This window comes from Mustela lutreola, chromosome 1 (genome assembly GCF_030435805.1).
Source record: "Mustela lutreola isolate mMusLut2 chromosome 1, mMusLut2.pri, whole genome shotgun sequence".
In the NCBI taxonomy this organism is placed as follows: Eukaryota; Metazoa; Chordata; class Mammalia; order Carnivora; family Mustelidae; genus Mustela; species Mustela lutreola.
The window spans coordinates 229,026,604-229,042,073 of NC_081290.1; the positions used below are offsets into that span (position 1 = coordinate 229,026,604).

General features: G+C 57.1%; 1 protein-coding gene across 3 annotated transcripts; it reads left to right on the forward strand.

Moving 5' to 3' along the window:
- Positions 1 to 441: 441 nt before the first annotated feature.
- Positions 442 to 14,091, forward strand: LRRC32 (leucine rich repeat containing 32). Of its 3 annotated transcripts, XM_059188395.1 has the most exons (4): positions 854 to 1,322; positions 2,170 to 2,373; positions 5,586 to 5,676; positions 10,103 to 14,091. In XM_059188395.1, exons 3-4 carry the CDS (start codon positions 5,590 to 5,592, stop codon positions 12,005 to 12,007), a joined length of 1,992 nt encoding a protein of 663 aa, XP_059044378.1. In that variant the 5' UTR covers positions 854 to 1,322; positions 2,170 to 2,373; positions 5,586 to 5,589; the 3' UTR covers positions 12,008 to 14,091. The 3 variants fall into 3 exon arrangements, with proteins under 3 accessions (XP_059044361.1, XP_059044378.1, XP_059044371.1); XM_059188378.1 differs by lacking the exons at positions 854 to 1,322; positions 2,170 to 2,373 and adding an exon at positions 442 to 847; XM_059188388.1 differs by lacking the exon at positions 2,170 to 2,373.
- Positions 14,092 to 15,470: the final 1,379 nt, after the last annotated feature.

Below are 15,470 nucleotides of genomic sequence, written 5' to 3' on the forward strand. Positions count from 1 at the left end.
TTATTTATATTCGCTGTCCCATCCCTAGCCTCACTTTCTCCATTTGGGACTTGGGACTGGGGTCTTGGACGGCACCATCTCTCAGGACTGCTTAAGGGTCCCGTAGATGGAGGAAGGCCAGCGCGGATAGGAGAGAGCACAATCAGAGAGAGGGGAAGTGACCTGTCTGGACTCGTCAGAGGGGATGGCCGTGCTGTGGGGAACCCCCTCTGTGGCTGCCCCAGGGCCAGAGAAGGGTCATTTCCTTCCGCCTTCAGCCCCTGCCGTCAGCTCTCCTGTTTGCTCACCCTAAGTGCGGCGGCGCCGGCCACGGGAAAACGGGCCCAGGCCGGATTTCCTCTGCGGACCTGCGGTTCCTAGAGTCCCCCGCCCCCCCACGACTCCCGCCTCTCCGGACCCCGCGGGGCCACAAGCTGCACGTGCGGCGGTCCAGGCGGCCTCGCCCGCCCAGTGCTTCCTTAGCCAACCCCACCTCCCCGGCCCTTTCATCCCGCCCCCTGCCACCCCGCCCCTTCCCAGCCCGCGTTCCAGCGGAAAGATGCTTCACTCCCTCGCGCGTTCCGGAGAAATCGAGTCACGCGGGGGCGCGCCGGCCGGGCGCTAGGACCCCGCAGCTTGGCCGAGGGGGGGGGGCGTGGTGGGGCGGGTCGGCGGGAGAGGTATTTAAATTGGAGCTCGAGCCGCCCCCTCGCGGGTCGGGTTCCCGTGGGGCAGTGGAGCAGCCGTGGGCCTCCGCGGGCCGTGACCCCGGGGTCTGGAGCGAGGTGGGGCCGTGGGGCGGGGGGACAGGTTTGCGCAAGATGTGCCGGGGCTGCGCGGGAGAGGAGCGGCGGCCGCGCTGAGCCAGGTAGGAGCCGCCCTGGCGAGGCTGCCAGCCCCTCGGGGAACTGGCTGTCCCGTGCCCCTGGAGAGCGCGGGGTGCGACCGGTCCATCCCGGTGCCCTCCACGCCCCCCAGTAGTCCCCTCCCGCCGCCGCTCCCACTCCACGCGCGGAGCCAAGCCTGACCGTCCTTCGGCCCCGAGGCTCCTGTCTCAGCTGATCTTTCCCGAGAAGGGAGAGGCCAGCGTTCCTATTTGACAGATGGGAAAAAAGCGGCCGAAAGACCGGCACGCTTTTGCCCGGGAACTCACAGCTTGTCAAGGGCAGATCAGGATTTGAATCCAAGTCTCCTACCGCCCTCGGACTCAGACGGATCCGCGCTTCCTATCCCACCGCATCAAAAACGCACCAAATAGCTTGCCCATCTCTGGTGGGGATTGGCGGGGAGGGGGGCACCCACGTCTTCCTGAAGGGTTCTGAAGCTGGCCTTCTTCGTAAGTGGTAAGATGTGAGGGACCCCCACCCCCACCCGAGCTGCCTGAAATTCCGCCATCACAGCTACATTCCTTTGGGTTAAGGTCTAATTCCCCCGTGGGATGCACATGTCTCCAGAATGGGGCAGGCCCGTAGTGATTCACTGCTTGGTATGAACATCCACAGCAGCTCTCCCAGGACCCTACTCTGCTGGAGACTGGGGCCGGGAGGAGGGAGAGGAGCACCCCAGACCCCAGCCCTGTGAGCTTGTCTGTGTGTGATAGGGGTGCGGGTGGGCATCGCTGGAGGTGATTAGAGGGGGAGATCTTGGCCTGGTGTAGTGGAAACATTTGCTTTGGAGGCGGACAGACCAGATTCTGAATCCATCTGCTATTTACTGCCTGTGTGACTTTGTCTTAAGTCACCTCTCTGAGCCTTGTAATCCCCTCTGGGGAAAGTAAGAGTAGTTCTATAGAGAGCAGGTAGCTCAGCATTTGGGTTATGTGGACCTGGGTTAACCCCCACCCTCCCCAAATGCTTATGAATTATGGGCTAAGTCACTTTATGAGCCTCAGTTTTCTCATCTGTAAAATGGAAATTATGGTAACCACCTTATTGGGTTGTGGCTTCAATGAGATAATACAGATCAAGTGCTTAGAACAATGTCTAATGCCCTGAAATAGTAGGGATAGGCTTATTAGATAGTATAATAGGCACTGCCCTCCCCCAATCTATTTCTCTTTCTTTCTTTCTCTCTCTCTCTCTCTCTCTCTCTCTCACACACACACACACACACACACACACACACTGTGTGTATCTGGCGTTTGTCCTCCCAGTGAGAGTCCTAAAATGTCTCTTGCCTTCTCTTGCCTAGGCTACTAGTCTGCAGGCCTGGGGCCTCCCTCCTCAACCTGGGCTGTTCAGCCCTCGGAGTCATTGCCCCAGCTGGGAAAGGCAGTGTGCCTAGGACACCTTCACAGTCGATCTCAGCTCGATCATCACAGTGGTTGGGGGAAGCCGGTGGCAGAAGAGCCACCAGGCGACTTGCTGTACAGATGGGACACTGAGGCACCAAAAGGTTAAGGGACTTGCCCAGGGAGCAAGGAAGTGGGGGTGTCTGAATGTAAGCCTGGGTCTATGTGACCACAGTCCTCCCTCTTGAGAGTGAGTGGCCCTCACGTGCTACACAGCGAGTCGGGGGCACAACCGAAGGGGGCCTGCACACGAGGTGCCAGAGACTTCTGCTGGATGCAGAGGTGCCACCTTGGGGGTAGAGTGAAATCTGGGAGGTGGAGGAAGAAGGGGGATAGTGAGGGCTCCTTTGAGTGGCCCTGACTTCAGGTGCAGAACCAATCCAGGTCCTTCCTTGTCCTGACCTCACAGACCCCTCAAGCAGAGGTTCTATCCCTCGCTTTGCCATTTGTTCAATAGATATTTGGTGAGCATCATTTAATAGACTCCTGTTCTCATAGAATCAGAAATAAATTAATAGGAGGGGTGCTTGGGTGGCTCAGTCCGTCAAGTCTCTGCCTGCAGCTCAGGTCATGATCCAGGGCTCCCAGGATCAAATCCAGTATGGGGTGCTGCTCAGTGGGGAGCCTGCTTGTTCTTCTCCCTCTGCCTGTCCCCCTGCTCTCTCTCTTTCAAATAAATAAATAAAATCTTAAAAAGAAAGAAAGAAAGTTAGAAAGATAAAAAGAAAGAAAGCTATCAGCAGGAAATGATCAATGCAAGGAAACCAAATGTGTGGGAATCTGGGGAATAGCATTCCAGGCCCTGAGGCAGGAATGCACTTGCTGTGTTTGAGGAATGGTGAGAAAAAAACTAGAATTTGGTAAGGGCAGGGCACATGGTAGATGTGGTCAGAGAGGAGAGTGGGTAAAGCCTGGATTTCAGGGGAGGTTCTCAAGCAGTGAGATTCATGCTCTGATATATGATTTAAAGACAGCACTCTGGCTCTGTGTAGGGGACCACCTGCAGGGGTCAGGGTGGAAGTGGGGTGCTGCTGCTTTCAGGGCCAAGGGTTGAGGCAGTGCCTCAGTGAGGCATGGCGATGGAGGAGGGAGGTAGCAGACCCAGGATCTGTTTTTCAAGCAGAACAGACAGGACTTGCTGATGGGGGGAAGGAGTATGACAGGGAGATGAAGGGAGAGGTCTCCCCCTGCTGCTCTCTGCCCCCTCCCCCCACCTTGTGTCAGTCTCAGTGCCTCCCTGGCCCTGGGTGGGAGGGGAGTAGGCATCAGAGGAAGGAATGGAGTGCTCAGTGCTGTGCTCACTGGAAGTTCAAGGTCTGTGGGAACCTGGAGGATGAGTTCTCCATCATCAACTTGGGGAATCAGAGAAGGCTTCCTGGAGGAAGGGGTATCTAAGTAGATACCCAGAGGACGAGGAGGCATTCAGCACAAGGCAGGGGAGGAAGTGAAGGTTTGGGGCAATGAAAAGGTGCTCACAGAACTGAAGGAAGTGGGAGGCTGCCAGAAGCCCGAGCGGGAGAGGCAACAGTGAACCAGCCATGAAGCTGGGGGAAGAGCTGGCTGGGCAGACACACTCCCCAAGGGCCTCAAAGGTCCCACTGAGAGGTTTCCATTCAATTCTGAGTACACTAGCTTTCAAATGGGTGGTGATGTTCTGCTTTTTAAACAGCAGAACCAGATTTCCTGTGAACGCAGGTGAGAGGGGAGCAGCTGTGGGGAGCAGGGCCCATGGCCGTCAGCCGAAGCCAGGGAATAAGGTTGAAAAGACACCACTGTGGCTCAAGCATGTTTGGGCAAAAAAGGGCCTCTGACGAACCATCTTAATCTAAAATTCATCGCAAGGGCACAAGTAGATTCCAACGGTCAAAGACTCAGTCCTCAAAGGTCCTATAGATGCTGCTTCTTCTAAAGCATCCTTCAGAGTCACAACTCACTTTTCACTTACTGAGCACCTGCGGGTGACCTCCTAGAGTAGAGGTTAAGGGCACAGGTTGTGTGGGCCTGCCACTAGTGAACTGTGTGACCTTGGTGTGTTACTTACTCTGAGCCTCAGTTTCCCCCACCTGCAAAGTGTGGGTTGTAATCATAGACCCCAGTCCTTGAATTACTGTGAGGATTAAGTGAGTTAATGATTAAAGTATCAAGAAGACTGTCTGGTGCATATTTAGGGCTCCGTGAGTGCATTTTCATGCAATGCAGCCCATTTGGTCTTTACCAAAACTTAGCAAAGTTGACATTAACCTCAGAAGGGGAAACTGAGGCTCAGAGAAGTGAAGTGACTTGTACGAGGTCCCATAGAAAGTAAGTGGAGGGAGAGAGAGTTACGGGTGACTGAGCCCAGTGCTCTCGGAGGGTTTTATGTGTCCTTCCTCGTGAACACTCAGTATGCATTCTGGTCCCTTCTGTGCATTTATTTGTGACCCTAGTTCCCAGCACAGAGCCAGACTTGAGGAGGCATTCAGTAAGGTGTGAAAGAGAGAAAGAGAGAAAAAAGGAAGAAAGAAAAAGAAATGACTTGATGTGGACTCGTAGCCCTTAACAGGTCCTCAGTAAGTGAGCCCCTAGCCGCACTGGCCTTTGATTCTGCTCAGGGCCTCTGTGATCCCCCTCAACACCACCTTGGCTGGGCTATACGGAGAGAGGACACCAGCAGGCCCGCCCCAGTGGCCCCTGCGCTGGTGGTAACTTCAGTGAAAGTAAAGGGCCTGGAACCTGCTCCTGGGGAAGTCCGCAGCAACAGTGCTGGGGGCAGGGCAGGCCTCCTGGCGGGGCTTCCTGTCAGGGCTCCAGGCCCAGCCTTCAAACAATGGCAGGGACTCCAGAATCAGAAAATCAAAAGAAAAAGGGCAAAATAAAGGTCCAGGGGTGGGGGGATTGAGGAATTCCGTTCAGGGCCTAAGAAACTAGGATGGGGGACCCGCTTAGGGTCTGGGTAAAAATGCAGAGGCCTAACTCCCCTCCTTACCCACCCCAGCTCTGCGCTTGGCCCCAGAGTAGCCCTTAGAGTCCCTCTGTCTCCCACTCACAGCCTCCTTGCAGTCTTCCACCATGGAGGGTCTTTTGAAACCCAGATCTGACCAAGTCGCCCACTACCTCAAAACTCTTGTTGCCTGGGGCGACAGCCTAGTCCCTTGGCCTGGCACGAGAGGGCCCTTGGGGTAGGCAGCAGGCCCCAGCACCCATGTCTTTGGTGCAGCTCTGGCTGTGACCTGGGGTTCCCTGAAGGCAGCCCTGACAGGACAGGAGCGATGGGGGCTGGCAGTGGAAAGGAGCCAGGGGTCTTACAGTGTTTCCCTTTCCTCCCCACCCTCTGCAGAGCCATGAGCCACCAGATCCTGCTGCTCCTGGCCGTGCTGACCCGGGGCCTGCCCATCTCCCAACAGCAAGATAAGGCGCCCTGTGAGATGGTAAGAAGCCCTGCCCAGGCAGGGTAAACCCTTGAGGGGTCCTCCTGCCCCAGCCCCAAGAGCCAGAAGGCAGAGGGGTTAGAAGAGGAAAGGGAAGGCATTTAAACCTTGTATTTCATGAGTACCTACTAGGATGTTTAAAGACCTGAGGTGCTCTTCATCCCGTTAGGTAAGTACCATTGTTACCGTTTTATAGAGTTGGAAACTGCAGTTTAGAGAGGTTAGATGACTCGTCCAAGGTCTTTCGACTAGCACCAGTGGGGCCGAGATTGGACTCTATTCCTTCCAGCTGCCCCTGCAGGGCAGTGGACCCTCAGCGTGATGCAGAAAATGTGTAGGGAACTTGGGGTGGGTGAGCTGGGTCCCTTCTGGGCCAAATCCCCTTTGCTAATAGGTCCTTGACTTATGCCCCTCTGCTGCTTCTCTGATGGGATTCCTCTCACTCATGGCTGCCTCCTCCAGGGAGCCCCCTCTCCCCAGCCCCTCCCAGGCTGATTTGGTTCTGGGTGCCCTTTTCTGGACTCTCAGACTGAGCACATGGGGGAGTTGGTGAATGGGTCCAAGCCTGTTTCACTTGCCAGACCAAGAACTTCTTCAGGGCGGGGACAAGGTTGGATTCACTTTTGTTCCTTTTTCTTGCCCTTGGCCAGGGACACTAGCCCTGAAGTCACTGGGACCCTGCGGGATACAGGGAAGAGGAGCCACCGAGGTCCTCTTACAAGGCTGGGCAGTCACTGAGGTCAAGGCCAGAGTCAGGCTGGGGAAGCGACAGGCCCTCCAGCAGCCCCACTTGGAGCCGGCTAGGACTAGACACTCCTGACACAGGCAAGGCAGCTACCTCTGGGAGTGCTGGTGGGCAGGGGCCCTCAGCCCTTCCCTGGGGTTGGCCAGGTCCTGCTTTTGCCACCTCCCTCCTCGCTCCTCAGAGCCCTCCTGAGATTCCCAGATAACCGGCAGAGGAGGCCTCAGACATCCCCAGGTGCAGAGTCCCATTCTGCCCATGAAGAGAGAGGCTCAGAGAGGTGAAGAGCCTGGACCACCCCACAGGCAGAGGGAAGCCAGGTGACTTTGGATTCTGGGGGGCGATAGGCAGGAAAGCACTCTCCACACTGCTAGGGAAGATCAGTACAGGGATTATGGTCATTTGTAAAATGTTAAAAAGAAATGGCCACAATTCTGAGGGCTGGGGAAGGGCCCAAACTGCACCAAAGGCTTTCTCTCATTTTATCCTGCAAAGAACTCCTCTTTTCAGTGGAGGAAACCAAGGCCGAGAGAAGAGATGTGACCTATCAGGCTCATACAGACAGGAAGTACCAGAGCTAGGGCTTGAACTCAGCTCTCCTGAGCTTATGCTGGCCTCTGCCAGCTACTTTTTTATACCCCATTTCCCTTCTATGGAAAGATAACCAAATGGAGTTGGGTGGCAAGTCCTCTTCCTTCCTTAAAAAAAAAAAAAAAAATGGGGGCAGTGGCATCCTGGCATCCCAGAGAGAATGGGTCGCAGGTTGTCAAGGGGAGCTCTGAACTTGGCTATGTCTGTCATGCTGGAGACTCAGAGCTCAGGGGGTGGGGGCATCTTTAGAAACAGCTGAGAGCAGCTCTGGCCTTTAAGCTTCCTTCTGGATCGGCAGCCCAGTGCTGCCCTGCTACACGGCTGGGCCCTGTAGGCACCACGGTAGAAAACTGGGAGTGGCCAGCTTTGTGTCCTGGCTTGGCTCTTAGGTGTTGGTGTCCCGGAAGTCTTTGATATCCAAAGGTGAAATGGGGTGTGGGGTCATGTGGATGCCGGTACAGTGCCCACCACACAGCAGAGGCTCAGTAAATGCTGGCTGGTACTATTTACCTTGCTAAGGCAGCCTGGGTCCCTGGCTGGGTCCCAGTAGAAAAAGGAACTTGTGGAGGTACCCTGGAGCCTCTAAGCTCACCCCCAGGGTTCAATAGGGTAACAAATGCATGCCAGGATTAAATGAGGAGAGGGGTCTGTGCACACAGCCATGGAGCCTGCTATGGAGCTGGTGCTCTGTGACAGTGGCGGTCATGCTGTTCCTTTTGCGGTTTCCTCCTTCAGTCAGGATGGTCCAGGGAGCGAAGGAGAGGGTTGAGGAGGCCGTGCCCAGTGGCCTGAGCTGGCGGAGAGGATGTGAGGAAGGAAGCGGCAAGAGCCAGGCAGGGCCGGCGAGGTGGCCGGGCTAGGCTTGTGGAAAAAGGAACGAAAGTGCTCAGCAGCAGCGGTATCCATGCTGGAAAAGCTGCTTGGCTGGAGGTGGTAGGACCAGCTCAGGGGACTGCTAGAGCAGGAAGGGTCACACCTGGGCCTGATGAGGGCGGTTTTTTCCTCCCCTCTCCCACAAACTCCCCTTGGAGCTCTGGGGAGGAAGCTGAGAGCTGGGCCAGGCAGGGAGCACCCTCAGGCTGGTGTTCCTGCCCCAGTGGGCTCTACCACTCACGGTGACCTTCCACAGGTCACTGCCATCTTTAGGTTTGTCTGCCCATCGGGGAAGTAGGGAAGCTGGAGTCTTTTTACTCCAATGGTCTTTAACTCCAGTTAGAAGACATGGATCGTCTGTTTTCTTTCCTTCTCGAAAGGTGATTGATTCAATCCCTCAGTCCTTTACTAAGCCGGTGATGTCCATGACCCATTCATTAAAATAATGCATGGAGCACCTTTTGTGGGTCAGGTCCAAGGCATCCGCACCAATCACACCAATCCCTGTTAGCTCTGAGCTCCCCATCTGGCAGATCCCACACAGACTTTCAAAATCAGGCGCCAAATTATGAGAAAGGGAGCACTGGGGCGGTGAGAGCCCGGAGGAGGTCCCACCTGCCTAGCTCAGAGCATCAAACACCAAGTTTCCCTGCAGACCTGGGCAGGGAGGGGCGGGGATGGCCAGCACGGGGAACAGCAGGGAGGAGACCCAGAGGTAGGGGTGTGAGAGCACAAAGGGCAGCAGTCAGCTGTGCTCACTGTGTATGGGCTGGGTTTAGTGGGTTGGGAGGACAGAGGACAGGTCAGCAAGGGCTAGGGACAGCCTTGAACCCTGCTGAATATCCTGGATTTTGCCCAGGAGTGGTGGAAGCAAGGAGTACCCCATAGTAGGGGTTTTCTTTTAGCAGTTGCCAGAGGTTAGGCAGGTGGAGGGGTCAGAAGGGGTCAATGGGTACAGAGAGCCCAGGGCCAGAGTGGGCTCTCTGTGGTGGGGAGTGATTGTGGAAGTCAGACCCTTTCCTGGGAAAGGCTGGATTCCTGGGGTCTTCAAAAAGGTGAGAGGGAGAATGTATTTGCACAGAAAAAACAGATCAGGCTCCAGAAGGCACATGTGCTAGAAGGACAAAGTGGGCCTTCTGTTGTGAAAAGATATGGGTTCAAACCTCAGCCCAGCTCCTCTTCAACTGGGTGACCCTGGAGCCCCCCTACCCAATCTGAGCTTGGGTTTCTGAACAGAGGGGTGATCATATTTCATGGGCTTGCTTTCGTGAGGCTCCATTGTGACCATGGGCCTGAACGTGCTAAATAAAGGTGAAACGCGGAGTGCATGCTGGGGGAGGGTGCTGCTTTCCGGACAAAAAGCCCAGAGTGGTAATGTGACTTGGTGAGGCCCACGCAGCAAAACCATAGTCTTGTCACTGAAGAATGTGTGTGGGACCCTGGCCATCTTTCCCCTGCTACCCACCCCTGCTCCCATCTCCAGGGGCCAATCTGGACAAGGCCATGGAGAACCAGACCACTGATGGAGGTGGGGCAGGTGACAGCAGCAGAAAGGAGGGCTCGTCTGGGGGATATGCAGTGAGAAAGGCAGACACGGGGACCTAGAGCTCTGCCTCGTGGAATGAGGGCTGGAATGAGGTCTGAGGGTAGGAGGCCAAAATAAAAACCAGTGAGAGGAGTGTAAATTGCATTTTGGAAACCTCTCTCCCCAGATGGCTTCTGTTTTAACAGCCGCTGGACAAATTTAACTATCTAGGCCCATAAAAGGAACCCAGGTTGTGAACCAGGAGGCCCTGGGTTCCAGCTCGGCCCTGCTGTTCACTGGCTTGGGATCCCTCTGGGATGTGTATGGCTCAGTTTCCTGTGAAATGGGGTCAAGGCAGTATAGGGTATTTTGTGAGTTCATTTGTCCTCATATCTGTCTGTCCTTTCTGTGCCTGTGTATCCATGAAACTTCCTTAAGTCCCTCTCTGATGCCCAGCGCAGTGCCGAGTGCCAGAGATGGGGACAGGGAGCAAGACGGGGATGGTCCAGACTTGGGAGGGTTGAGCTGGGACAGGGGAAGAATGTGCATCTGGGAGCCACAGGAGAAGCCTTGCTAAGCCTGGCTGGAGTAGGGGAGGGGCTCGAGGCATCCTTCCTAGAAGGTGTGCCTGGTTCCACCCCCTGCTGTACCCACTCACACCCACTGCTCTCCCTGCTGTCCCCAACACACCCCAGGTCGACAAGGAGGTATCGTGCCAGGCTCTTGGCCTGCTCCAGGTCCCGTCGACGCTCCCGCGGGACATCGAGGCCCTCGACCTATCTGGAAACCACCTGCGGAGCATCCTGGCCTCCCCCCTGGGCTTCTACACGGCACTTCGCCAGCTGGACCTGAGCACCAATGAGATCAGCTTCATCCAGACGGGGGTCTTCCAGGCCCTGCCCCACCTGGAGCACCTCAACCTGGCCCATAACCACTTGGCGGCGGGTACCGTGCTGAGCACCCCTGGCCTGGGCCCCCTGCCTCGTGTGACCTCCCTGGACCTGTCCGGGAACAGCCTGTACAGTGGCCTGGTGGAGCGGCTGCTGGGGGAGGCACCCGCCCTGCGCGCCCTCTCGCTGGCGCAGAACAGCCTCACGCGCCTGGGCCGCCGCACCTTCTGGGGCACGCCCGCGCTGGAGCAGCTGGACCTCCACAGCAACGTGCTCATGGACATTGAGGACGGAGCTTTCGAGGCCCTGCCCCACCTGGCCCACCTGAATCTCTCCAGGAACTCCCTCACCTGCATCTCGGACTTCAGCCTCCAGCAGCTGCGTGTGCTCGACCTGAGCTGCAACAGCATCGAGGCCTTTCAGACGGCCCCGGACCCGCAGGCTGAGTATCAGCTGGCCTGGCTCGACCTGCGGGAGAACAAACTGCTCCACTTCCCAGACCTGGCCTCGCTTCCCAGACTCCTCTACCTGAACGTGTCCAACAACCTCATCCGGCTCCCGACGGGGCTGGCCCAGGGCGGAGAGGGCATCCACGCACCTTCTGAGGGGTGGTCGGCCCTGCCCTTCTCCAACCCCAGCCGGAATGCCAGCGGCCACGCCCTCTCCCAGCTCCTGAATCTGGATTTGAGCTACAATGAGATTGAGCTGGTCCCCGAGGGCTTTCTTGAGCCCCTGACCTCCCTTCGCTTCCTAAATCTCAGCCGGAACTGCCTGCGAGCCTTTGTGGGGCTGCGTGCCGGCTTCCTGCCTTGCCTCGTGCACCTCGACGTGAGCCACAATGCGCTGGCGACGTTGGCGCTGGGCACCAGAGCCCTGGGGTCCCTGCGGACGCTGCTTCTCCAGGACAATGCCCTGCAGGACCTGCCCCCATACACTTTCACCGGCCTGGCCAGTTTGCAGAGGCTGAACCTTCAGGGAAACCAGGTCAGGCCTTGTGGGGGGCCGGCAGCGCCTGGGCCCCTGGGCTGTGTGGCCTTCTCTGGCCTGTCCTCCCTCCGCAGCCTGAACCTGGTGGGCAATGGGATGGAACGGCTGCGGGCAGGTGCCTTCCTCCACACGCCACTTACTGAGCTGGACCTGTCAGGGAACCTGGGGCTGGATGTGGTCTCGGGGGCCCTGGCAGGCCTGGAGGCCTCCTTGGAGGTCCTGGCCCTGCAAGGCAATGGGCTGGCTGTCCTCCAAGTGGACCTGCCCTTCTTCAGCTGCCTTAAGCGTCTCAACCTGGCCGAGAATCGCCTGAGCCACCTGCCAGCCTGGACGCAGGCCGTGTCCCTGGAGGTGCTGGACCTGAGGAACAACAGCTTCAGCCTCCTGCCGGGCAGTGCCATGGGAGGCCTGGAGTCCAGCCTGCGGCGCCTCTACCTGCAGGGCAACCCACTAAGCTGTTGCGGCAATGGCTGGCTGGCTGCCCAGTTGCACCGGGGCCATGTGGACGTGGACGTGACCCAGGACCTGACCTGCCGCTTCGGCTCCCAGGAGGAGGTGGCCCTGAGCCATGTGCGCCCCGAGGACTGTGAGAAGGGAGGACTCAAGAACATCAACCTCATCATCATTCTCACCTTTGTGCTGGTCTCGGCCATCCTCCTCACCACCCTGGCCACCTGTTGCTGTGTCCGCCGGCAAAAGTTCAACCAACAGTACAAAGCCTAGAGAAGCCAGGGGGCTGCAGAGTGGCGCAGTGGGGAGACCTTCTGGGTCAGCCGGGGAGCCAGAGGCCAAGACAGGGGTGGGGACTGGCCCAAGGTCACACGGTGAGCCAGGGTCAGGGAATGGTAGTCTCTCCATCCCAGCCCAGGGCTCCTCTTCTCATGTCCCGCAGTCATGGTGGACAACCCACATCCCAGGCCACATGTGGGGTCCAGCCATGGGGGCCAGAAGTTGGGCACTTTCAGGAGCGACAGAGAATAAGGCTGACCTGTTCGATCAGCAGATCTCTGCCAGGCATCTGTTCCATGCCACATCCAGCTCCAGGCGCTGGGGACGTCGGTGAAGGAGACACACCCTGCCCTTGAGGGTTCCAAGTCCTGGCAGGGAGCTGCTTGCGAAGCCACATGGTGACCACACAGGGTGGGAGGCCAGGGCTCTGGGGCACTGCAGTCCCCCAGCTGGCTGGGGAGTGGAGGGTCTCACCCCTGCCAGGGCCAGAGCGCAGGAGGGGCAAGACCAGGAAGACTCATCTGAAATGCATCCAAGCAGACCATTGGTTACATCTTCCCGTAATGACTTTCAGCTTCTCTAGAGAATGAAGAGCTCATGGATGGAAGGGAATCAGAGGCCCACGAGTACGTCTTGGATCTGGCTCTATGGCTGCAGCAGCTCCCATGGAGCCTGGAGTTCCCACCCCAGTGCTGGACCATTCCATTTCCGGCTCCCACAGGCTCTTTCCCTGCCCAGCACTCCCAGGGTGCAGATACTCACCCCAGTACTGTTCTAGGCCCCCACCTCCTTCCACAGGCACCCTGTTTGTCCCCAGCACCCACACCCTGGCTGGTGAACCAGGAGTTAGAACCTTAGGTCTCCGGTTCTGTTTTACACCTGGCTTGCTGGAGGTGGGGACATGTCTGTGTCTTTATGAGGTTGCTCAGAGGTTGCTATTTAACCCATTTTACGGAAACTCCCAAACTCTCCCTTCAGGGTCCTCCAGCCAAGAAATGCCAGACCTGAGATTCAGACTCAGCTCCTCCTGTCTCCTCTGCCTGACCTTTGCCACTGTGGGGTGGACAGGAAATGGCTCCATGTCGAGGGAGCAGGGCCTGGGAGCATCTTTTGGGGCACATGTTCACCCACTCCTCTCCGTCCTCTCTTCCCGGCAGGCAGTCCCAGGCTGCCTCCTCTGCCTCAGTTTCCCTTAGTCCCTTCTTTGCAGGCTGGTGTGTGCTCACCTTTTTCTCTTGCTCTTGCGTTCCCTGTTCATTGAGCAAGAGCCCGGAGTTTGAGAACATGGAGGCCAACCTCGCCCATTGCACAGATAGGGAAACTGAGGCTGAGGAAGAGACTGGAACTTAGAGATTCACAAGCCAGTGGCAAAGCCCATGACTAAAGTGGATTCAGAGCTCATTGCAGGTGTGAAGGGGACTTGGGGGCTGGACCTGAGTGATGTCCTTCTTGCTCAGCTGTCCTATCACAAGATAATTCTGGCTCCAAACACTTTTGGGTCCTCGTCATGCAGGGACTTTTTCCACCCTGCAAGAGTGGGTAGAAAAACCCATCTAGATATAACTCCCTTTTCCTCATGCCCTTGGAATCATGGTCTGTCCAGGAAGCCCAGGGTCAGCCCAAGTCCCTCTGTTGTTGTCTTCACTATCTTACCCATGCTTGGCCCATAGTCTGGCTCATGGTGGTGCTCGGTAAAGTTCGAGACAATGAAAACACCCCTCTCTCTGCCCCATTTTATAGACGAGAAGACCGAGGCCCAGAGAGGGTCAAGGACTCAGGGAGTCAGTGGCAGAGCCGAGGCTAGAAGCTGGTGTCCTGGCCTCAGCCTAGGGCCCTGGTGGCGTGTAGGGCAGCCAGGTGGACCCAGTCCTGGTTGGGATCACAACCACAGGTGCTCACTGCACAGAAACACTCTTCCTCAGGCCTGGAGGGCAAGGTGTGGGCCCCTTCAGGCCTGATATCTGAAAACACTACACAATGCTGCTCTCACCTCCAGGAGCCAGGCCACAATGCTGGCCTGGGGACCAGCTCTTTGTATAACCTACATGAATGTATTAAAATGTAATTTTGGAGAAACAGCGTGGCCTGCCAGCCTCCTCCTTGCTGTGGACCATGGGCATCATTGCACCCACTTGAACTCCCTCTGCTTCCATCATAGTCTTTAAATCCTCAAGGCAAACTCCACTGAGGGGAGACGGAGGCTCTGGGTCCTCACCACCCTTGACCTTGGGGCCTCAGCCCTCATTCCCTGGCCACACTTCTGACCCTCACCTTCAACAAGCCCGAACCCCCCTCCCCCAGCCCTTCCTTCTTGCGCAGCTCCTGCTCTCACTTCTCTCTCTGCTTAGCCCCTTGCCTCATGGCAGAGGCCGTGCTGTCTGTCTTGCCCACCCTCTGGGACCTCCCTCTGCAGCCTCTCTTCTCTCTTCACGTCTCCCTTTCACACCGTGGCTGTGCTGAAGTTTTGGCTGTCTGAAAAATAGTAAAAAGACTCTTACACCGCTTTCCCTTTCCTTTTCCTTCGTGGGCAAACTTCCTAATGAAGCAGCCCTCTCCTCCTCCCCTCCTCCCCTCCATTCTCAGCTCACCCCAGGTGCCTTTGCCCTCCCTGCTCCCCCACGCCCACACTGCCCAGGCTGAGGTCACCGAGGACATCCTTTGCTGAACTCTGTGCCTTCCAGACTGTGCCTCCTTAACCTCTCAGCTGCGGCGTTCCTCACCCCAGCCTCCCCGTCCCCCATGCCCTCCCCTTGGCACACTCTCTTTGTCATCGAGGCTTCTCACACTGGTTCCCACCTTGCTCTCACACCACTCCTTTTTGGACTCTGTAACGTGCTCATCTTCCTGGAGGCATCTGAGTGGCGCTCACCAGGACTTGGTCCCAGGCCCTCTTCCCTCAAGAATGTTATCACCATCATCGTCATAGCCACTCCATTGCTCTGATGATGCCCATGGCTCTGTCTCCAGCCCCAGCCAGCCCTGAGCATCCAATTCTGATACCCCGAGACCCAGAGGCCTCCCCAGCTGGAGAGCTAAAGTCCTCCCAGGGGCCAGAGAATTGAGTGAGTGGCCAGGCTGCCATTCAAGACTGACCTTGAAGAAGAGCATTCCTGGTTCCTGCAGGGAACTGGAGGGTGAGGGTGTGGGCTGCGAGTTCTGGGCGAAGGGACAAGAGCCACCTCACCCATGGTGGGGGTGGGGAGCAGGTGAGGGACTCTGAAATGGGGTCAAGAGGGCAGGGAATTCTCCCACCCTCCACTTTGTGGACTCCTATGCCTGTCCTCATGTGGCCCTGTCTCCCCTTCCCAGCCGCCTGACTCCTAGACCCTAACCCCTTTGTCCGTGTCTAGCTTCTCTTCCCTACTTCCTCTCCCACAAATTCCAGCTCAGTGATGCTCCACCTCTTTTCTCTCCAAACATCCTGGAGATTTCTCCAAGGCAGCTTCTCTGGGCTTCG

What these genes read in the sequence shown, in the direction of transcription:
- LRRC32 (XM_059188378.1), top strand. Translation starts at nt 5,590, where the DNA reads ATGAGCCACCAGATCCTGCTGCTCCTGGCCGTGCTGACCCGGGGCCTG. An exon ending in ATAAGGCGCCCTGTGAGATG is followed by an intron (nt 5,677 to 10,102) that starts GTAAGAAGCCCT and finishes AACACACCCCAG; the next exon opens with GTCGACAAGGAGGTATCGTG.